The sequence below is a fragment of the Notamacropus eugenii genome, chromosome 1 (assembly GCF_028372415.1).
Source record: "Notamacropus eugenii isolate mMacEug1 chromosome 1, mMacEug1.pri_v2, whole genome shotgun sequence".
Classification (NCBI taxonomy): Eukaryota; Metazoa; Chordata; class Mammalia; order Diprotodontia; family Macropodidae; genus Notamacropus; species Notamacropus eugenii.
In genome coordinates this window covers 705252199-705275392 of record NC_092872.1, presented here as the reverse complement: position 1 = coordinate 705275392, position 23194 = coordinate 705252199, and the positions used below count along the sequence as shown (strand labels likewise).

The window sequence follows — 23194 nt, the reverse complement described above, 5'->3', positions numbered from 1 at the left end:
TACATTATAGTTCACTACTTCTCCATATATGGAATAGCCACCTCCTTCTTCTCACCCCATCCCCATCTTCTTCCACTGTGGGGAAAAACAAAGGAAGGTGTTACTATAATGTGGCCTTTCTCAAAGTGTACATGGAAATTGTGCCTTATGGAGATAGGAAGGGGAGATGTCATAAATAGAGAGGGTGGTAATGGTATGTACATCAAGGTGGTGTTGTGAAATGATTTGAGAATTATTAATCTATCTGTGTAAAGATAATGTTTATGAAAGTGTTTCATTATTTTCATCACCAAGATCATTATCTCTTCTATGAAAAGTAAGCTAGACCTATGAAAAGCCCAATGGGATTTAATATTAGCTCCAAAATTTACAAGTCAAGTCAGTAAGCATTTATTAAGCACCTACTATGTGCCAGTCACTGTGCTTAGTAAACACTGGGGGTACAAAAAAAATGTAAAAGAAATTCCTTGGTCTTAAGGAGTTTTTAGTCTAATGGGGGAAATAGCATTCAAGCAACTATATACAAATAAACTAGACAGGATATACTGATGATAATCTCAGATGGAGATGGGTAAGGAGGACTAGAAAGATTTCCTGCAGAAGGTAAATTACTTGATCTGAGTTCCTCAGTTTCCCAAGCTGAAATTAAATTATTTCTAAAGTCCCTTCCACAGCTGGCAAGTTAAGATTCTGATCTGATATTGTTCTCTCCCTTAATGATCTGTTAAGATCAGCAAGTGCTGTGCTTCAGCACTAACACTAGAGGACAGCAGCAGCCAGGAGACTGTCAGCAAAACATGCTAACTTTCAGGAAACAGATGTTAGGTGCAGAACTCTGATGAAACTCATGCCTTGGGATTGATGAGGAGAGGAACATGGAGAAAGATGAAGGAGGCCAAGTAAGAGTATTTGTCAGTTCCCACTAAGTTAGAACCTGTATGATGAGGGAAACAGTTTATGGAGGAATTCTATCTGTGGTGACTATGTTTGTAGATATCTTGCCAGAAGCTGATAGGAAATTTTCATACAAGGAGCACTAGTTCCCTTTGACCTGAAAATATTTTCCAAAATTTTTGGAAAAAATTATTTATTTGCATCCACTGGAAACTCTCACTTGCTAAAAGAGCAGTTGTCAGTGATGTCTGACTGAAATCACTTTCTTAGTTATAGATGAGGATTTACTATCCATCTGGTCCTGTGATAGGTACTTTAGAGCATTTCAGAATTGTAAATGACCACAGAAGTCAAGCTGTATTTGAACAGGAGTTTCTTCCACATCATTGCCTCTAAAAATATGTTGACCCAACTTCTACCTGAAAATCACCAGCATCTAAGACAACCTATTTCACTTTAGACAACTCAGAATATTTTTAAGGCCTTTCCTAGAATATAGAATGTAAAATTCCATGTTTTAATAATATTTTTATGTTCTAAAGTCTCTGACAAGTCAAGAAGTATTTATTAATAATAATAGTAACTAACATGTATGTAATGCTTTAAGATTTAGAAAGTGCTCTACAAATATTATCTCATTTAATCTTCATGATAACTCTGGGAGGTAGGTATTATTATTATCCCAATGGACAGATGAGGAAGCTAGTACAAGGAGGTTAAGTGACTTGTCCAGGGTCATACAGTTAGTATATGAGGCAGAATTTGAATTCAAGTCTTCCTGACTCCAGGTCCAGGGCTCTGTCCAGCGTACTGAACTGCCTATAGTGTATTAAACTTTTATTATTGTGCTAGGTGCTAGTCCCTGCCCTCAAGGAGTTTATGCTCTAATGGTGAAAGATGATATCCATCCATCCATCCAGGCATATACACACCCCCAACCCCCTCCCACACAAATGATGAAAAGGCAGAGGAGGAAGGTTCATGTTCCAAAATAAGGTGACAAAGTCTAGCCAGTGAAGTATGTCTGGTCTATGCCTTTCCTCAAAATGGAGGCTCTTGGAAGAATTCTACTCTGACATTCTATGTTCCAAGGAACATGCTCTGTCATGTAGTGCTCTAAACATTCTATGGTCTAGGAGCCCTAATAGTTTTAGCCATCTATGTTCTAATGGGCTTTCTAGCTCTAACAACCTGTATTCTAAGGTTACTTTCCTATCTCATATTCTTTGTTGATTTTATTTTCTAACATTCTACATTCTGGAAGTGTTGTTGTTCTTTAATTCTAAGACATGGTTCCCTGATTTTGAAAGGCTTACAATCCAACAGGGAAATTATGGAGAAAGTCCGGTCTTTTGGCAAGTCTTTCTCTGTGCTCTTGACTGCTTCTTTTCCTGTGGTGTTGAAGAGAAATGAAATGCTTTTCTTGTTGTTCATCTTTCCCCTGCACAGAGCTGATAGCTAGGAGGTTGCATTGATCTGGGATCATTTACATTCAATAAATATTTATTAAGTACTTACTATGAATAAGATACTCATAGTAACACAAGATATTCATAGACAGAAGACAGGTTCTTAAAATCAGGAAGACCTGGATTCAAATCCTGCCACTAATATATATACTAAATGTGTGACCCTGTGCAAATTATTTAACCACTTAGTCCTCTAAGCAACCCCCTTAGGGGGGATTCTTAACCTTTTTGGTGTCATGGACCTCATTAGCAAGCTGATGAAACCTATAGACCCCTTAACAAAATAATGTTTTAAATTGTGTTAAAATGGAATACTTGGGATTACAAGAGAAAGCAGTCATATTGAAATAATGAAAATAATTTAAAAAAAATTCCTGGACTCCAGTCCAAGAATCCCTGCTTAGGTATGTTGCAAAGAGGGTTCTGATCTGCACTGACAGAGGGAATTGTTTCACCTGGAAGTTCCTTATGCCCATGAAATCATGAATACCTATGAATAAATAAATCACCAATACCTTTGAATACACTATGCCAGTCATGGAAAATACAAACAGAAAACAAACAAAAAGATAACAGACCTTGCCCACATGGGGCTTGCATCCCATAGCGCTGTCCTGGCAAATCTCACTCTTAACCAGGGAAATTGTGCTAACTGGACTTTGTGGTCATTGAGGAAGGATTGGAGATCATAGACTAGCTTCAGAGGCTATCTACCCTAATCCCTTTATTTGGTTGGATGGCTGTGGACAGACTAGCTGCTCATTCGGGGAACCTCTGCTTGATTTGAAATCTGTGCCTGAAATCCTAATATTCTTTTTATAAAAAAAAAAATCCTATCAGTGGCAGACATGGAATCACAAATTGGGCAAAGATTCCAGTGAAGGAAATGGGCATTTGGGTGTCTGTAGTTCTGGACACAGCCTTCAGAGCTCCTGTCTCTGAAGAGGGCAAGTGTGCACCATGGCACACTCATTCCCTAGCCCCTGGAATACCCTTTCATTGGCATCCTATCTCCATCTGTTGAAATCTCATCCTTCAGGGTCCAACTCAAATACCACCTCCTCCACATTGCCTCACCTGAATCTAGTGCCCCTTCAGAAAACTAAAAAAAAGTTAGAAGGGAGCTCTCTTCCCTGCAAACCGCCATAATATTTTGTAACAGCTTTTCTTATACTTTGCTTTATACACACTTTATCTTGTCTGTCTTCTTTCAGAGACCATAATAAGCTCTAAAAGGAAGAGACCATGTCCCAGTTGAGGTGACAATTTTAGCCCCTTCCCTGGAGGAATGCGTGGAATGAAGCCTGTTTCTGTCTCATTGGAGCAAGTAAGTGTGAGAGGAGGTAGCCCCCATGGGGGAAACTATTGATGGGACTCCCCACTCGGAGAGTTAGGTGGTTGTTGGTGGTTAGCTTTCCTGAGGCAGAGAACTAGGTTTTCTTTTCTAATAGGTTTCTCTGAGAGGAAAGAGGCATCAGCTGATGAAGAGCTGGCTTTGTATCAGGCAGCAGGCAGTTGTAGTCTTGCAGAAGAGGGAGAGTGAGGAGCTGTGTGCATACTCACATGCTGAGAGAAAAAGCAGAAGTCGCAGCAGCAGAGGGTGTGTGTATGTGTGTATGTGTGTGTGTGTATGTGTGTGTGTGTGTGTGTGTGTGTGTGTGTGTGTGTGTGTAGTTGCTTCTGCACTCATTTGGCTTTTTTTTTTTTTTTTGAATCTATAGTGAGGTGAGCTCTTCAATTAGCTAAATCTGAGAGTCCGAGGGATCGGTTTGACTCACTCTGCTTCCTAAATGAATGAAACAAGCCTGAAACGAAGCATTTCTAGGTAAGTCTTCCATGAAGTTTCAGTGGGACCCCGGGGTGATGGGGACTGCATGATGTCTAAGCAGGCAGAGATACAACAAAGTTGTCCATCTTGGGCTCAGAATGGGAATTGGTGGGAGTGGGGGTGGGGAGGTTACAGCCTCCATTGGGAGAAACCAGCCACATTTACTAGGAGAGGGGAGGCTAATTCTTTTTAGCCCTCCCAAGCTGTTTAGCATCAGGAGATGCCTCACAGATTGTGACAGGGTGAGCTTCCATCCTGCAGATGTTATATATCTGAACAAGTATTCCAACCCCTGGAATCTCTCAACTGAGATATAGGGACTGCCCTGGGTTGATTCTCTCAAACTGCCTAAAGGAAAAAAAAATCCTTCCAAGATGCCCATCTCCTATTTTCCAAGGATAAAGCCCTTGACTGTGGGAGTGTACTGCAGGCATCTAGTCCCCATCTAGGCATTAACCATCAATTAAAATAAAACAAAATATTTAGCCAAAGGAGGGAGGGTGCTGGGGAGGATGGGGGGTGGGAGGATAGGTGGTAGACAGGAGAGGTAGCTGTTTTTTTTTTAACCCCAAGGGTTTCTAGGAACTTCCTACCCCCTTGTTCCTGGCATCTCAGAGGCCCTACTGTGGTGTTGCCAGGCAGGCTGAGTTTCCTTCACTCTGAGGCTTGGAATGGGGAGGGGATGCTGCAGCTTAGTCTACTGCTGGCAGAGGTGGGGGGGGGGGTGAGAAATATAGAGTGACTCATGCAGATCAGCCTCCCAATCACTTGGTTGAAGTTGCATTTTACGTGTGTGTTTCAGGGCAAAGTAGTCATTAAGAGGCCAATTGTAATCTTCCTCTGAGTAAAGGAGTTGAACATTTGGGTTACCATGTTTTCATTTGCTGGTCTGGACCAAAGCAGGTATGTAGACAGCTCTCTATGTGGTCTGCTTGTTGGTCTGTCCATGGGTATGTGTATGCCCATTATTTGTCTGTCTGCATCTGCAAAGGTGTCATTTCTGTCTCCCTGAATCATTATGGGTCTGTTTATCTACCTTTGTCTGCCTGCCTTTGCCATATTTGTCTCTCAGAAGTTGCATGAGTGTGTCCATGGGGTGTATGTCTATGAGTTTTTCTCTTCCTTTCTCAATAGAAATAAGTCCCAGGACCCAAACCTAACAGATGAGATGCTACTCTTATTGATGTAAATAATTATTATTTTACAAACAATGGCAAAAGATTCTATGCTTTAATTTTATTTTCATATTATTTTATTAAGTTCCCCAAGGAAGATTTGTTGCAAGTAATTGTTTAAATCTGTTGACCCCAAAACTAGAGAACTGAAAGATTTTGGTCTCCATATAGAGAGCAAGTCTAAGTAAAATACCCCAAACAGGGCTAGTGTCTAGGTCCAAATTGACATTTTTCCCACAGGAGATCAGTCATGAAGATTTTTTTTTGTCAATATGGCCACCATTGGTATGTCTAGGGTACTGATGCCCATCTCCTATTTTCCTAGAATAATTCTCTGGACTGATTGGAGTTGTTGATGCATCTGACCATAAACTGCAAGGTTCAAGGAGAACAGCCATCTAAGAGATGGGGGTGGGGAGGTGCTCAGAACTGGGAGCCCAGAGAGTCCAGTCTTCCTGTCCAATAGACTCTAGATGCCTCTTGCCAGGGAACCTTTAACCAAACAACCCTTTGGCAGTTCCTGAAGCAGGTTGCTTCAGATGGTCTGGTTGGTCTTTCATTCCCCTAACCTTCCCGGGCAAGGCTGCCCCCTCCCCCTCCTCAGAGACCCTTCGAATACATCCTACGTACTTGCTTGTTTGTTCATAGTTGTATCCCTCCTCAAAATGGAGGTACTTTGAGAGCAGGGACTATATTTTTGCTTTTCTTTGTACACTTCATGCTTTGCACAGCTCTTGGCACAGGGTAAGTGGTTAATAATTACTTGTTGGTCAACTGACTCAGAGCACTCTAACCATGCATACCCTCATCTCCAACACATGATTATGAGAAATAGAGCTAGAAATCAACCAGCCTAGCACTCATTTTAGAGAGGAGGAAATTGAGGCACAGAGAAGCAGGGTGACTTGCCAAAAGATGCTTAGGTGACATGTATTTTCTCTCCCTTCCTCCCTCTCTCCTTCCCTTTTATCAAAGCCTATTCTCTGGAAAGGCTTGTCATGGGCTAAGAATCTTGAGGGGGAATTCCTGAGACATTGTGGCAATGCCTATAATAGTGATGTTATTTCAGAGTCCTCAGCAATCAATTCCTAATCTTTTATTGAAGAGAAAAAGGTGGGGAGGCTGGGGCTGGTATATAGGAAGGCTGGATGTGGAGTTACGAGATGGGGTAGAGTCAGAATAGGACTTAGCATACCTAAAGTTAATTCCAACTTCTTGCATGTTAGTATTGACTCAGCAGCTGCTAGGTAGAGTTACAAAGTCACTGACAGTTGTGTGTGTGTGTTTATCACATATAATAAGGGGACCTCTAATATATAACAAGAGACAAAAAAGTCACTTCTCTAAAACCTTCTGGGATTTCCCATTGCCTATTGGAAATATATATATATCCATAATATTACATAAATATAAATATAGAATCTATAAAGGTATATACACACATACATATATGAATATACATGCAATATACACATACATGTGTGTGTATGTGTGTCATAGACATGTACAACAGACATATATACCTGTAAATGTATGTATGTACACATATGCACACAGATGTACGCACAAATTATATATATATACACATATATATGTGCCTTTTAATTCTGGTATTCAAAGCTTTCTCCCAGGTGACTCTCCTTTCCAACCTTTCCAACCCAATCTCTTCTTGGACTCTATTCCAGTTAGGCTGAACCAACTCTCCTCCTTCTATCGTTCTCTCTCTCATACCCTCTGTAATTTTTCGTGTTGACTTCGTTTGCCTTGGCTAGAATTGTCTCTACCTTCTTTGTCTGTTGAAATCTCTCCCTTCCTTCAAGCACCACCTCAGATATAATTTCCTGAATACCCAAGGTATTCCTCTGGATTCTTATCTTACTTCTTTAGCCCTAAATGTGCAAGGTCATTTGTAAGTAAGTGCATTTATCTATTAAGCACTTACCCAGTGCCAGGAATTGTGTGAAACACTAGGGATACAAAGGGCAAAAATGGAATCCTTGCCCTCAAGAAGTTTATATTCTAATGAGGGACATAATGTGACACATAGTGGGAAGTTTGGGCAGGACCTGGAGTCATCCAAAGCAACACATAACCATGTAAGTTATAAATCTTGGATTCTAGAATCCAGCCAGATCAAGTTAAATGGACTTTCTGGGCTTCAGCTGCCTCATCTGCAAAGTAAGGACGACTCCTTGCCAATCTCAAAACAGATATTAGGACAAGATGATTTATTCAGCTCTAAAATCTTGGAGTCAACTATTTCCAAGAGGAGCACATCTTTCATGAAAAGATGTTTTATATTTTGTTTATGCCTCTATATCCACCTGATATTTTCCTTGGTAGAATGTAAGCTCCTTGTGAGCAGAATCGGCTCCATTTTGCCTTCACATCTCCAGTTGATCAGTGAAGAAACCTTTATCAAGTGCTTACTATGCTCCAGGTGCTGTGCTAGGCAAAGGGGATACAAAAAAAATAAATAAATAAAGCAAAAACATAGTCCCTGCCCTTGAGGAGCTCACTTTTTTTTTTTTAATGTTTACCAACTCTCAAAATTGACGTCATTTTTATAAAAAAAAAAAAAAAACAACAGTAATAACAAAGGCTAATTTCAGCATGAAGGAGGAATGTCTTAACATTCAGTAAACTAAGAAGTCTCCTAATGGCAGGGAATATTTCCTCCCCAACGGAGGCATTCCCTCTTCTGAGAAAGGAAAAGTACACACATTCTCTTATGCAATGTAGCCCCAGCAATTTAAGTAGAAAATGAAAAGAACCCAAAAAGCAAAACATCAGGAAAGCGAATCATATTTGATTGTCACCAATATTACTTACTGTTGAAATGAAAAGCTGATTTTCTTGATCTTGAGCAAAGCATAATTATATATTATGAGATGCAAATGAAGAAGTCGGAACTTATACTAATTTATCTGAACCAATAACTTTGAATGTATGTCATTTTTTCTTGTCAATTGAATCTAATAGGAATTTGTCTATTATCTACTTCATAATCAGTATATTATATGACATGTATATAGCATAATTTTTTTTATTAGAAAGCTTACCTAGAATTTAAGGCTGTAAGAGACCTTACAAATCATCCAGTGAAATCCAAGTCAGACATTAACAACAAAAGTCCTGTGGGGCTCTAAATTTCCTATCTCTTAACCACAGCTTCCTCATCTGTATAATGAGGAGCTCACTTTCTAATGAAGGAGACTTTTCTTCATCTGTAAAATGTGAATAATACCACCTACTTCCTACGGTTGCAGTGGATAGAACACTCAGCCTGGAGTCAGGAAGACCTGAGTTCAAATTCCATCTCAGACACTTACTAGCTGTGTGACCCTGGGCAAGTCATTTAGTCTCTGCTTGCCTTAATTTCCTCAACTGTAAAATGGGGATACCAATAGTACCTATCTTGCAGGGTTATGAAGATCAAATGAAGTAATGTTTGTAAAGCATTTAGCACAGTGCCCAGCACATAGTAGGTGTTACATCAATGTTAGTTATGCCTCCAAAAATGTCACCAAGTAGCCAGCCTTCTAATGTCTTGACAGCCTTTCTGTCCTTAACTTGGCTGATTAGTCAGTCAGTCAATAAGCATTTATTTACTCAGCACCTACTACGTACCAGGCACTGTACTAAGAGCTAGGGATACAAAGAAAGGCAAAAGATGGACCCTGCTCTCCAGGAGCTCAGTCTCAGAGGAGAGACAACATGAAAATGATTATGTACAAACATGATATAGTCGCAATAAATCAGAGAGAATCAACAGATGGAAGGCACTAGCATTGAGGTGGATCAGGAAGGGCTTCCTGTAGAAAGTGGGATTTTAGCTGGGACTTAAAGGAAACCAGAGAAACCTGGAAGATAAAGACAAGGGATGGAGGGAGGCAGAGCATTCCAGGCATGGGGGACAGCCAGGAAAAATTCCTGGAATCCTGAGATAGTTTGTCCTGCATAAGGAACAGCCAGGAAGCTGGAGTCACTGGAAAAAAAAGAGCCAGCCTTCTGCTTGAAGCTTTTCTGTCTCGATAGAATCTGCCAGAGCTTGAGTTCTGCTAACATAATCTTTAAAGATCACCTCCACACCACAATGAGGATTGGAGGAGGATACGAGCAAAGGGGAAGATTTGGGCAGTGGGACACAGCAGGAAAAGTATGGGATATTAAGTCCAGAGACCTGAGTTCAATATCCAGCTCTGCCCTTTATGAACTCTGTGACCATGAGCAAGTCAGCTGTTGAGAAGTGGAATGAACTGCCATGAGATGGTAAGATCCCTATGAGATGTAAAGGCGATTTGTTCTTTAAACCAAGGGTTGGAGTAGATCATTTATGAGGATCTATTTAACACTAAAGTTCTGATGAGAAGAGGTACTCAGTGCCACAGTTTGCTCATCTGCAAAATGGGCATGAAATATCCTGCTTACCTCACAGGGCTGTTGCCAGGAAAGCACTTTGGGAGCTTTAAAGTGCTGCAGAAATTTGAGTAATGAGTGAGAAATCCTGAGTACAAATCTTGGCTCTACTCCCTACGACCTGGATGACTGCAGACAAATCATTAACATCTCTGGACCTCAGTTTCCTCATTTGTAAACTCAAATGGTTTCACCAGATGATAGTTAAGGTCTCTTCTAGTCTCAAGTGCTATGATCCTATCCTATATCTAATGAAGGACAAATGTGAATAATTCTGTCTTTGTGTTGCTTTTGCAGAAGTTAAAGATGTGGGTTTTCTCCTTGAGATCTTGGTGTTTTATATAGTCCAAAGCCTTTCAGGCTCTCTAGGAAATGAAATTCAACCATCAATCCTAGCTTCTCTCTCTCTGTCTCTCTCTCTCTGTCTCTCTCTCTGTCTCTCTCTCTCTCTCTGTCTCCCTCCCCCTCTCCCTCTCTGTTTCTGTTTCTCTCTTCCTTTCTATCTCTGTCTCTCTTTCTCTCTGTCTGTTTCTATTTCTGTCTTCTTCTCTGTCTTTGTCAATCTCTCCCCCCCACACACACCCACACCCACACCCACCCACACACCCACCCACACACACACACACGTCCACTTTTCCTCTCCCTCTTTATCATCATGGAGAACCGCAGCAAAGTTGACAGCCCCACCAACATGTCCCTGGTGAGCAGTGACACTGTCCTGGGCCTGATCGAGTACAAGACTGTCTCTGTCTTTTTGGTGCTGCTGATCTGTGGGGTGGGCATCATCGGCAACATGATGGTTGTACTAGTTGTGCTGACCACCCGGGACATGCGGACACCCACTAACTGCTACCTGGTCAGCCTGGCCTTGGCTGACCTCATGGTCCTCCTGGCGGCTGGACTGCCCAATGTCTCAGACAGTTTGGCTGGGCAGTGGATCTACGGGCATGCTGGCTGCCTTTGTATCACCTATTTTCAGTATGTTGGAATCAACGTCTCTTCTTGTTCCATCATGGCATTCACTGTGGAGAGGTAGGAATATTTCTTTTATTTACATTGCCTTGCTCATATCACAAGACTTCTATGAGACTCATAAAGTTCAGTCTTACCAGAAGTCAGTCACTTTGAGAAACTCTAGCAAAGTCTGGGAGGGAGTTACAACCCACTGCAAGGCAGGTAACATTTAGAAGGTCCCTGGATTTGGAGACAGGAGACCTAAGCACTGGGGATACAAAGAAAGGCAAAAATGAAGTCCCTACCTCTTCACATTCCAATGGAGGAGACCACATTTCCTTGTCTGTAAACTGGGGAGAACAATATCACCCATTAAATGAACTAGAATAACACTTCCCAACTCTGATACTCAGCTGTATGACCCTAGCTCAGTCACTTAACCAGAGGAGACATGATTTCCTTGACTCAGTCCCTAGCTTGTTATTTGTACTTGGGCCTTTCTTACAAGGGTTCTCCACATTTATGCATGTTATGGACCCTTTTGGCAGTCTGGTGAAGTCCAGGGACCCTTTTTTCAGAATAATGTTTTTAAATGAATAAGCTAAAATCTATAGGATTACAAAAGAAATCAATTACATAGAAATAGTTATCAGAATGTTTTTATAAAACAGCTTAGGTTAAGATCCTCTGCTCTATACAATGAGAGAATTGAACCAGGTTAAAATAACAGTAGACCACATTTATACAGCTCTTATGGTTTACAATGCATTTTTGTAATCCCTACCCCATGACATAGATCATGCCAACCTCATTATCCTTATGCAGATGAGGAAATCAAACTTCAGAGAGATCAAGAGACTTACCTAGGGACATACAGCTAAAAAGTGTACATGTAGGATTCAAACCCAGACCTCCTTTCTCCAAGTTCAATGCTCCTTCCTCTGTACTACTCTACTTCTAACTAGATGGTTTCATGGTCCCTTCTAGTTTTCCAAGGTGTAATTTTCCAGATTTGAAGTGTCATTCCTATTGCATGGATGAGTCACTGAAGAAGTAAAGGCTTTCCTGGGGGCAGCGATGGAGCCAGGCCATAAATACAGTTCTATGGATTGTCTCTATACGGTGTCTGTGCTCCCTCCCCACCAAGTGACTTAGGATCACATCTATTATTGACTTCATCAGCAATAACAAGTATCTAATAAGAACTTATTGCATCTCTTGCACCATGCTGGGAACAGGAAGGGATTGAGAAATCTCTAGGACCAACTCAGCAGGCTCCTGAGAGTCTTAGGGTTTAATTTTCAGCATGAGCACTTGCTAGGGCTTGATCTATTGTTTTATTGATTGTCTAGACTTAAAAAAGTGATGAAGAAAATGTTAATAATGCAAATCAAACTTAAAAGTGAATTATTGCATACCTTTGTTTAAAGAGCTGGTTGTTAAATTTTTAACAGCATGCCCCTGAAGATATGGCTCCCACCTTGATATACTCACCATCTAGTTGGCCTGTGCTCTGTTCTTTCTGTTCTCCAGGTACATAGCTATCTGCCATCCCATGAGGGCCCAGACAGTGTGCACAGTATCCCGGGCCAAGCGTATCATCACTGGGGTCTGGGTGGTCACATCAGCCTACTGCATGCTTTGGTTCTTCCTTGTTGATATCAACATCACCAAAAGCCAAAGTCTGGAATGTGGTTACAAGGTTTCCAGGAACCTCTACTTGCCCATCTATCTATTGGACTTTGCTATTTTCTTTGTCACCCCCTTGGTGGTGGCCATGGTCCTCTATGGGCTAATTGGGAGGATACTCTTCCTGAGCTCTCTCTCCCACATACCCAGCTGTGCAGGTACAGAAGGCTACCCAGAGGGGAGCACCTCGGAGAGGGCACAAGGCACCAAGGCAGAGCAGGGCAAGGCTGGTGGTCGCTCTCGAACCAAAGGGGCCCTATCCTCCAGGAAGCAGGTAAGATGGGTCTCCTTTCTTGTTTGGAGTGGGAGGCACAGGGACAGAGAGATAGAAAGGTCTGAGGTAGAAGCAAGATGAAGGAGAGAGGTACGCTGAGCAGAGAGACAGTGTGCCCCAAGAGAAAGGCAGAAATAGTTGCACACCTACCAAGAGACAGTCAGACAAGGATTTATTAAGCGCTTACTATATGTGAATTAGATGGTGCAGCAAATAGAGTGCTGGATGTGGAACTAGGAGGACCTGAGTTCAAACCCAACCTCAGATACTTCCTAGCTGTGTGACCCTGGGCAAGTTACCTAACCCTGTGTGCCTCAGTTTCCTCATCTGCAAAATGAGCTGGAGAAGGAAATGGCAAACCCCTGGAGTATCTCTGCCAAGAAAACCCCAAATGGGGTCATAATGAGTTGGACATGACTGAAAAGCAAAATCAAAATCCTGTGTGAAGTTCTGTGGGAAGTGATCAGAAAACAAAAAAGGCAAAGAACACCATTCCCCGCACTCAAGGAGTATTCTAATGACAAAGACAGTGAGATAGGAAAAAAGGGGAAAACGCAGCAGAGAAATGAGCATACACACAGAGAAAAAGAGACAGTGATGGATAGACATGCACAAACAAAAAACAGCAAGCAAGGTGGGCAGAGAAAGAGGAAAGTGTTTTTAGGAGAGAGAAAGGGCAGAGAGGGAGGCAGGCAGGGAGGCAGAGAAAAGAAATTCAGGAGACAGGAGGCAAGCTGGGGTCCCACCTCTCCCATAACTCTTCTAGGATTCTGAGGAATTGAGTGCAAGCAGAACAAAGCTGAAACGAGGAGAAAAGAATGAATGATTTTCCAGCTAATAATTACCACAGCATCAAATTGGCTCTATTTGGTGTTCATGTCTTTGTGGCACTTTCAATACAAGGAAATATAGGATTTGCTCTCCCCTGAAGAAGCTCTGGGGAGACCCATGGGCACTCCTGTCAGCTAGCTCCTTGTCAGGATGGGGACATCAAAATTGTCCCAGGATTCATTGATAGATGCAGCTGTCAATCCCACTTATCAACACACAGAGTCATTTTAATACCCAGTTTATTATATGCGGAGCATAGATTCATGGTACACAAAATCAGTGGGACCCAGCAGCCATTATCAGTGACTTTATATAGGTTTAAGTTACATCTGCAGGACAGATACCATGGAATTTTATAGCGGGTAGAAGTAGAAGGTAAAGATTGATACATCAAAGCATAGAGACCAGAAGGGGCCAATCTGCCTCAGGTAAAATTATAAATTAGCCAGTAAACAACGGGGATAAAGCTGGAACCTGCAGACTAACCATGAACAACAGAGTTCTACCTAATTATTTAACATGCTTATGTTAAGTAACTAGAGGTAATACAGTTGAGCCAGGAATTCTCCTGTTGCTAACCAGTTAATCACTAGAGCTAAAGGCTGATGTCTCTGCTAAGTTCTGTAAATTCTAGCTAGTTATGTGAGCTGATTTCTCAAGTTAGTAGTAACAATATTTAAATTCTTTATGACAAAGAAGATACTGAAGTGTGTGTATGTGTCTGTGTGTGTGTGCATGTGAGCATGTGAGAGTGTGTGAGAGACACACACACACACACAGAAATAGAGACAAAGACCAACAGAGAGGGAGACAGAGAGATAGAAAGTGAGAGAGAGAGAAACAGAGGCAGAGATAGAGAGACAAAGACAGACAGAGATAGATACAGAGAAAAAAAAAACCATAGAAGACAAAGTAACTAGTTCAGGTCCCAGACAACTGGTCCTTTGGGACATGGGTGGGGGTCAGTGTTTGTCAGGTTCTTCTAGACTCAGATCTAGACTGCTTTCCTCCAGTAAGCTCTAAACAAGTCTCTTGGCATTTGCTGGACCCAGAGCTTGGAGAAGCAGCACCTAATTAGATGCTTTCATGTATATTTTGTGTGTCAAGCAAGGTGAATACTTAGGGTTCTCTTCTCCACCTCCTCCCCACTCACTCTTGCCCCATCCAAGAGTCCTCAAGAGATTTTCCAGCACTCCTAGATTTTTGAATAACTAGTAAGTACTTAATAAATACTTTTCATTCATCTGTAATTGTATTCTACTCCCACCATACTTATGATTCCTCTCAGTGAGGACCTGAGTTTTCCCTGTCTGTAATATGAGGGGGTGTTATTAACAGCTAAGTGACTAGAAAGGGATTTGGGCATATAAACAGCCCAGCCTAAGTGATTAAGATGATCTCTTAATGCAATTAAAAATAAGATTTTAAGTACTCCCTCTTTCCCTTCCTAGTATCCTCCACTCTGGATTTGCTCTATTTGTCTCATCGACCATTCTGAGGAAAGAAAGGCAGCACAGTTTGATAGAGAGATCCCTAGATTGGGAGGTAAAAGCCCATGCTTAAGATATATCAAGTCTGCTCTTTACCACTGATTGTCCATGTGACCCTGGACAAGTTGCTTTACCACAATAGATCAGTCAATGAACATTTAGTAAGTACCTACCTTGTCAGGCACTGTACTAAACGCCAGAGATACAAAAAAAGGCAAAACAGTCCCTGCTGCTCACAGTCTAATGGGAGATACAACATGCAAACAACTATGCACCAATAAGCTATAGACAGGATAAATTGGAGATAATCAATAGAGATAAGGCACTGGAATTAAGGGAATTTGGGAAAGGTTTCTCTGAGAAAGTGGGATTTTAGCTGGATTTGAAGGAAGACAGGGAAGCCAAGAAACAAGAGAAGAGGGGGGCGATAATTCCAGGCATGGGAGACAGGCAGTGAAAATCTGTTTCTTTATTTGTAAAAATGACCCAGTTGTAGTTATAATTATAATGACATTTTAGGAGAAATATCTCCTCTTTGAATTCAAATGGTAGGGAAGTGCTGATATAAATCTGCCACAATGCAGAAATTATAGAGATGAGAAAATCCTAAGTTTTATTATGTTTAAACATGGGTTCAGATCTCGGACAGAAAGAGAAATCTGAATCCCAAGTAGGATTCTAACAAAGCCTCTTACAGACAAAATTGTGTCAGAGTGACAGAGCTTCATTCTTTTGTGTAGTGCGATCTTGTACATTCCTCTCAGGCCATACAAATTGGAAAAGATAGATTCAAAATCTCATGCTTCCTTCAGTGTTATAAAACTTTGTTTAACAGTCATGATCTCACACATAAACAAGCCTAAAGAGACTCTATAGGTAAAACAAGTCAGGTTACAGATTAAATTACATTTAAAGGGATCATAAATAGGCTGATTAGGGAAGGATATTTACATGTTATCAAGGAGTCAAGGACAATTGAGATTCTTCCTCTGACTTCTTATCTATGGAATGTTTAAGGCCTTAAGTAAAATTTCACATCCCATACATTGGTCTTTCCTTAATTTTATGAGTCAAATTTTGGTCAGGTGTGGTTGATATTAATAGAGGACAGGCTTTTAGTTAACCAAAAATTGTAGGAGGAAGGGCTCTCAGACCCAAATAATAAAACTTAATGAAAAGGAACAAAAAATTCCCATAACAATAGCTAGAGCTTTAAGGTTTGAAAAGCACTTTATGTATATTAAATCAATTGAGTCTCACCATAACCCTCATTTTATAGATGAGGAAACTAAGGCAGAGAGAGGTTAAGAGACTTGCCCAGTTTCACATATCTACTTAATATATGAGGCAAAATTCAAATTCAAGTCTTCCAAGTCCAAATCCTGTCCTCTATTTACCCTGCCACTCCCCCATCCCAATATCTAGCTCTCTCTAACTAGATCAGGAGTTCTTAACCCGGAATTCATGAATTCTGAAGGGAGCAATGGATAACTTTCAGGGGGTCCATGAACTTGAATGAAAAAAATGACATCTTTATTTTCACTAACCTCTTACTGAATCCAGCATTTTGTATATTTTTTGCATTTAAAAATGTTATTCTGAGAAGGTGACTATAGGTTTCACCAGGCCACCAAAAGAGTCCTGTACACAAAAAAAGATTAAGAACTCTTGGAGCAGATGATCTCTAGACTCCTACTAGCTTTACATCTATTATCTTGTGATAAAGTGAGTTATTAGGGATGGGCCTGCATCTGTTAGGACTAACTGACAACCTCAGAGCTGTTTGCATTCCACTTTACGCACATAACTCCGTAGGTGGACCAGGCAGGCTCTCTGGCCCTGCTCCACACAGGGCTAGACAGAAAGGTCTTCCGTTTGCTCTTAGGTGACTTGGATCCTCTTTGAGACATGCACTGGTGGGAGAGATAGCTTGGCCATCTTTCCTTCTTCCTCCCTATCATACTAGACCTCCTTTGCACCATTAGAATTCTGGCCAGGGGAGAAAGAGAGGACAACTATCAAATTGCCAGAGCACCTGGAGAGAATGAGAAGCATACTAGCCAAATTTCTGCCAATAGGAGGTAGAGATTTGCAGCTTTTCCCTCCCCTCAACAGCCCCTCCTCTCCACTATCTCATGATTCATCTCAGTCCAGGAATGAAGGAGAAGGAAGCCAAAGTTGTATGGTGTGGGTCAAGCTAGGTAGTGTCAAGGAAGGACCAGTTCTTGGAAAAATTGGGAGACCAGGCAGGTTTGTCTTCAATGTCCTTGCCCTCTCTTGCCTCCTGCTTCTAACTTTAAGCTTTTTTTTTTCCCCCTCATCCTTCTTCCCCACTCCCATCCCTTTTAGCTCTTAGACTGTCCTAAAATAATGATTCCCATTTAGGCCAAAGAACAAAGGAGGAAGAGAAAGAAAACATTCCCACTTCCTTTAGCTCCCCAGGCTGATTTCTTTGAGATTCTGGACATAAGGGGCAGGGTTTATGGTTTCCCCTTGTGAGATAATTTTCTCAGAGTTTCTCCCGGTAGATCTCCAAGTAACCATAATTCCCACTTCCTTTTCTCATTCTTCATGGACCCCTTCCTCCCCATGGTTTTCAGGGCTTCCCTGAAGTGAGTGTAACAATGCCTTCTTACTCCCTTGTTCCCATATCCAATCTGCTGCCAAGTCTTATGGTCTATACCTTTATAGCATCTCTAATATGTGGTACCTTCTCTCTGACATCTCCACTACCCTGGACAGACTCTCATCACTTCGTTTCACTATTGAGATAGCCTGCTGGAGGGTCTGCCTGCCTCAAATCTTTCCCCACTCCTATCCATCCTTCAGTCAGCTGTCAAAAAAGGATCTTGCTAAAGCCCAGGTTTGACCCTGTTCAATAAAACCCAGTGATTCTCTGTTACTTTCAGGATCAAATACAAAACCCTCTGTTTGGTTTTTAAATCCATTCATAACCTAGCCCTCTCCTCCCTTTCCAGTCTTCCTACACTTTTTACAACCCCAACACACTCTAATGCACTCAGCAACAATGACCTTCTCCCTGTTTTTCTAACACGTCTCCACTTAGAACTCTATGCCTTCTCATTGGCTGCTTCTCCCCATACCCGGAATGCTCTCCCTTACTCATACCTACCTTCAGGCTTCTTTGGCTTATTTCAAGACTCAGCTCAAATTCCACTTTCTGCAAGAGGCCTTCTCCTTCACCCCTTCCACATCCCTGCTGCTATCCTTTACACTGTATTTATCTTATATGGTTGTTTGCATGTTCTCTCCCCCATCAGAATATGAGCTCCTTGTGAGCAGAGATTGTCTTTTTTCCTATCTTTGCATCAACACATTTAGCAACGTCTAATACTCAATAAGGGTTGTTGATTGTTGACTGACTGCTGAGTCCCCTCTCAGCTTCCCTGCCCTATGTCCAGGCTCTACCTCCAAATCTCCAGAGTTGGTGTGGAAGGTGTAGAATGGTAAGAATAGAGGCAGTTCCTCATAGAAAAAAGCTCTCTGATGACCTGAGTGTGAGTGTCAGTTTTATCCCTTGCTAGGTGGATGACAGTAGGCAAAATTGTCACCTTTCTGAACCTTAATTTCCTTGTTTTTAAAATGGGGATGATGAAAATTACATAAATTGGGACAAAAATGGTATAAGGATCTGTTGACAGGCACAGCTGTCAATTATATCCTCAATGAGGCAGAGATATTATGAAAGCTGAAAGCTATGCTGAGAGCGTCGCTTTACTGCATGCAAAAATCAGTGAGCCCTGAGCAGCAATTTTAAGTTATATGATATAGATTTTGTTTACACAGGCAGGACTGGTACAGTGGAATTTTACAGAAGGCTGAAGAATAAGGTAATGATTATAGATCAAAGAACAGACATTAAAAAGAGAACATCTGCATCAGGTAAAACAGGAAACAAGCCAGAAAACACAAAGCTAGCTGATGTCTCAAGCTGGAGTTTGCAAACTAAGTAGTTAACACTAGGACTATGGTTTGATATTTTAGCTTGGTTTTCCAGGCCCTGGAATCAGGGGTGGGGAACCTGACACCTTAAGGCCACATGTGGCCTTCTAAATCCTTAAGAGTGGCCTTTTGACTGAATAGATGCCTCAGACTTAGTCAAAAGGCCACCCTTAAGGATTTAGAACCACATGTGACCTCAAGGTCGAAAGTTTCCTACCCTTGCAGGTGTTTCAAACACAGTTCAGATTCTGTCTTCTGCAGGAGGTAGCCCATACTTGTCTCTCATTCCTTCTTAAGTAAATGCTTATCCAAAGTGCTAAGTAAATGGTGGTAATAGAATTGAGTGAGAAATTCTCTTAACACAATACCAGTGAGATATTTATTGTATGTCTGTCTGTCTGTAGACAGATTAGATAAAGCAATTATTAAACACCAAGTGCTAGTCATTTGTGCTAATGCTGGGGAAACAAAGATATAAGCAAAGCAAGACAGTGCTAGCCCTGAAGGAGATTACATTATAGAATAAGATAATAAGGGTAGGGATGGGGCTGGAAAAGGAAAAAGGAGTAGCATGGACTGGAGATGTCAGAGAAATAGTCTGAAAGCTTGATTACTCATGGTGTCCATGGTGCAGAATCCAAGGTCTCTATAGGGGTGGGGGTGGGGATGACATGGCAGTAATGTCCAAAGTAGAGGTGGCACCTTCTGGATGTTGCCAAAAAGTGGCCTGGAGGCCTGATACAAGCAAAATAAGGCTGAAAGTTTGTAAATCAGAGCCAAAAGTCCCAGGTCACAGAGTCTGAGGTTCTGATGAAGTCCTTTGTAACCATTAAGTGCTATATAAATGCCACCTTTTATTATTAACAAGAAATCATAATTATATTAATTTATTATTATTGATAATACTAAATGGGAGATAAAGTGCCATTTGGGTATGGCTGACCTTGGCATTCCCAGCAAATGAGTCATTGCTTACACTGTTCTCACAGGTCACCAAGATGCTGGTTGTGGTGGTGGTCCTCTTTGCTGTCCTATGGATGCCCTACCGGACGTTGGTCCTAGTGAATTCCTTTATGGACCACCCCTACCTTGACCCATGGTTTCTTCTCTTCTGTCGAACCTGTGTCTATGCCAACAGTGCCATCAACCCCATCGTTTACAATCTCATGTCCCAGAAGTTCCGAATGGCCTTTAAGAGGTTGTGCAAATGCTCCGAGGAAGAGCCCCAACGGCGAATGGTCTACTTGACCACCACCAGCTACAGTGTGGTACAGGAGCCCTTCCAAGCCAAGCCCAGTGCCTTGGGCAAGAACCAAAGGCAAATTCAGCCTCATGCAGAGAAGGAGCAGGGGGCTGAGGGTCCCCAGCCAGCTTGTCAACCAGCCAGTCAAGAAAAACCATATTTCAGTGTGGTCTAGTATTTTCCTTTTACCTCCTTCCCCTGCTTCCTCCTCTTTCTCTTGTAACCTTGCATGATTGAGTTCTTCTACTATTCTATGTTCCTTTAGCCTTTAAAGACCCTTCAAGTCAACAAAAGAGGTATGTGACAAGATGGTGAAGAGATATCACCTTAATGATGAATGGGCCAATCTTAACAGAAGTGCTTTCCTACCAGCAGACTAGAGAGCCTGCTGAGCAACTCAGGCTACTGCTCTGGAAATAGGAGCAGTATGGTCAAGAATATGAGAATATAAAATATTTCATATGGAGAAGGAATGGGGAGTGAATGTAGGCAATCTAAGTAGACCAAATCTTTGTAATTTTCCCCTTTTCCAGCTACATAGAGATTCTGGACCCCCAATGTGACATTGACCCAATGAACCTTCTTCCCAAGATTAAGGACCCAAGGAAAGGATAAGCTTTGGCTATCTATAGCTGGATAAATGGAATTTGACTATATCATGGTACAGAAAGACAGGTCTTTGCTTACTGTTAGACTTGATATACCTAATCCTCAAAATGAAGTCTCTTTGAATGGAAAAGAATGTAAAATTATACTGGAGAATAACATTTATTGAAGGCAATGCTCAAGTTTCTGTTAAACTAGATTTGGGGAAACAATGAGGCCTGTTTTCATAGGACTTTATATAAGGGATATTTTAAAATAGCATAGTGATTAATGTCTTTGACACAGTCTATTGTCTACTGAGTTGTAGAGGCTTTTAGGAAAGATATTCTTTCTAGGTCCTACCTCAAAGAAGCTAGCAATCTACCAAGAGGGTTCAGTTTTGAGGCAACTATTTGATATTTCTGTAGCACACATCTTACATAACTCTGTATATGTCAAGTTCAGTTACTGAGGTAATCAAAATTATGCAAATATAATATGACTCAAGAATTCTGCCAGGGCATTCTTCCACCAACATGCCAGGTAAAAACCACATATCAAATAGCAAAGCATTTAATTGGACAAGATATCCAGGTAAATAATAAGAGAAAATCAAATAACAGAGTTTTTGTAAGTCCCTCTCTCAAACAGAGAACAGGTTTCCTTAGACCCCCACATCAGAGTAAGGGCAAGAGAATGCTTCTCTGGGGCTGCCATATGCTGCTGAAGATACTTCTCCACCAAGCTGACATCTGATGTTATAATGATTCTTCCTCAAAAGATGGCGGGATTAAAAATGATTGATGTTGTGTGAGACCAGGCAGGCCAATGTGTCTCAAGGACCAAGCATAGCCTAGCACTTTCTTTAGAGATGTCTCACCATGCCTGGTTGATGTTCAAACATGTTGGTCAGGTAGCTATAATAATTTTTTCTATAAAATTTTAATTTTTTTCTTCTTTATTTCCTCCCATGAAAAGTTCCTCCAGGCCTCACTGCCATTTTGGTTAGAGTAAATCGATTGATTTCAAATCCCAGCATGCCCCTCTCTGCCAGTGCTATGTAAATTTTTCTGAAATTTGGAAAAGCCTCAATGAGGCATTTAGTCACATTAGAAGGGAAAGGGTAGAGTTTTCAAATTTGCCACTGTGGCAAAAGTCTCTGTGACTCTTACACTTTCAATTTCTTGATACAGATGGAAGAATGTGGTATGATGGGAAGACCATGTGACTGGGATTCAGGAGGGCTAATTTTAGTCCTACCTCCACTACTGTGTGACCCTGGGCTAGTCACTAAACCTTTCTAAATCTCCATTTCCCCATGTGTAAAATGAAGGGGTGTGATAAAACAACCCTTTGCCAGCACTTCCTGGGCAAATATTCTAGGTTATTTGTGAGTCCCAGGCCTGGAAGGCTGGACCTCGGAAGCAGGGCTCTGTTTGGAGAAGATCACAGATTTCCTTGGGAGTTGGGGATGAGGTACAAAGCTAGTCCAAAGGGGCTGGAAAGACGTCCCCGTGTGGGTGAAGGTTAGGCTTCAAGACCTTCACAGAAGTCTTATCCCCTAAACTTAGGGCTCTATCCCCTAAACCTCTTTAGGGCTTGGAATCTTTGTCCTCCCTTGGTGCTCATAGTTTTTGACAGACGCCCTTGTGAGGGCTGTGGGAACAGGCTGCTGAGGTGACACCAGGAAGGGATGTTTTCCTGTAGGATCAGAAAGCCTGAGCTCCAGTTAGGAGTAAGAGCATTTCCTGAGATGCATCCTCTACTGACTAGTGCCCCTTGGCTCTATGGCAGGCCAGGGGGCAGCAGCCAGAAGAGCTGGCTCCTAGTTTGATGCAGCCATCCAACAATCTTTGAGCAGGGAAGGTTTAGGCTACTGAAGGTAAGAGGAAATCTAGACTCCTTGAGTCGGCCTCAGAGAGTTAGATTAGCCCACCCCCAAATTTCCATCCAGCTGAATTGAATAAAAAATTAATAAATGCAATCTAATAAAATAAATATATAAATATTAAACATTTAATACTTATGAGACCCTAAAAGACAAAACAAACCAGTCTTATTCCTCAAAGAATTCAAATTCTCCAAGATCTTATTATTCTAAGGGAAGCCGTTTCCTCCAAGGCCTGGCCCCTGGCCAAAGATTCCTGGGACTCAAACTATAGCTACCTGGATAAAGGATACAACTCACTGCTTCTGCCTCTACCCATTGTTATTGTCCAGTTGTTTCAGATGCATCGTGACCTCATTTTAGGGGTTTTCTTGGCAGAGATGCCAGAGTGGTTTGCCATTTTCTTCTCCATCTCATTTTACAGATGAGGAAACTGAGGCAAAGAGGGTGAATTGACTTGCCCTGGGTCACACAACTAATAAGTGTCTGAGG

General features: G+C 41.6%; 1 protein-coding gene and 1 long non-coding RNA gene across 2 annotated transcripts; both read left to right on the top strand.

The window, feature by feature from the left end:
• The first annotated feature begins 3890 nt into the window (after positions 1 to 3890).
• Positions 3891 to 7239, top strand: LOC140521362 (uncharacterized). The gene is made up of 3 exons (XR_011972908.1): positions 3891 to 3963; positions 4085 to 4188; positions 4994 to 7239. It is a non-coding gene; the product is annotated as an uncharacterized lncRNA (long non-coding RNA).
• A 738-nt stretch (positions 7240 to 7977) lies between these two features.
• LOC140521361 (thyrotropin-releasing hormone receptor-like) lies at positions 7978 to 22827 on the top strand. The gene is made up of 3 exons (XM_072636305.1): positions 7978 to 10817; positions 12273 to 12702; positions 19976 to 22827. Exons 1-3 carry the CDS (start codon positions 10441 to 10443, stop codon positions 20402 to 20404), a joined length of 1236 nt encoding a protein of 411 aa, XP_072492406.1. The 5' UTR covers positions 7978 to 10440; the 3' UTR covers positions 20405 to 22827.
• The last annotated feature ends 367 nt before the right edge of the window (positions 22828 to 23194 follow it).

Excerpts from the sequence above, each read along its gene's own strand:
- LOC140521361 (XM_072636305.1), top strand. The coding sequence starts at position 10,441 with ATGGAGAACCGCAGCAAAGTTGACAGCCCCACCAACATGTCCCTGGTG. Across the intron at positions 10,818-12,272 it reads ATGGCATTCACTGTGGAGAG|GTACATAGCTATCTGCCATC; the intron begins GTAGGAATATTT and ends TCTGTTCTCCAG. Across the intron at positions 12,703-19,975 it reads CCCTATCCTCCAGGAAGCAG|GTCACCAAGATGCTGGTTGT; the intron begins GTAAGATGGGTC and ends CTGTTCTCACAG.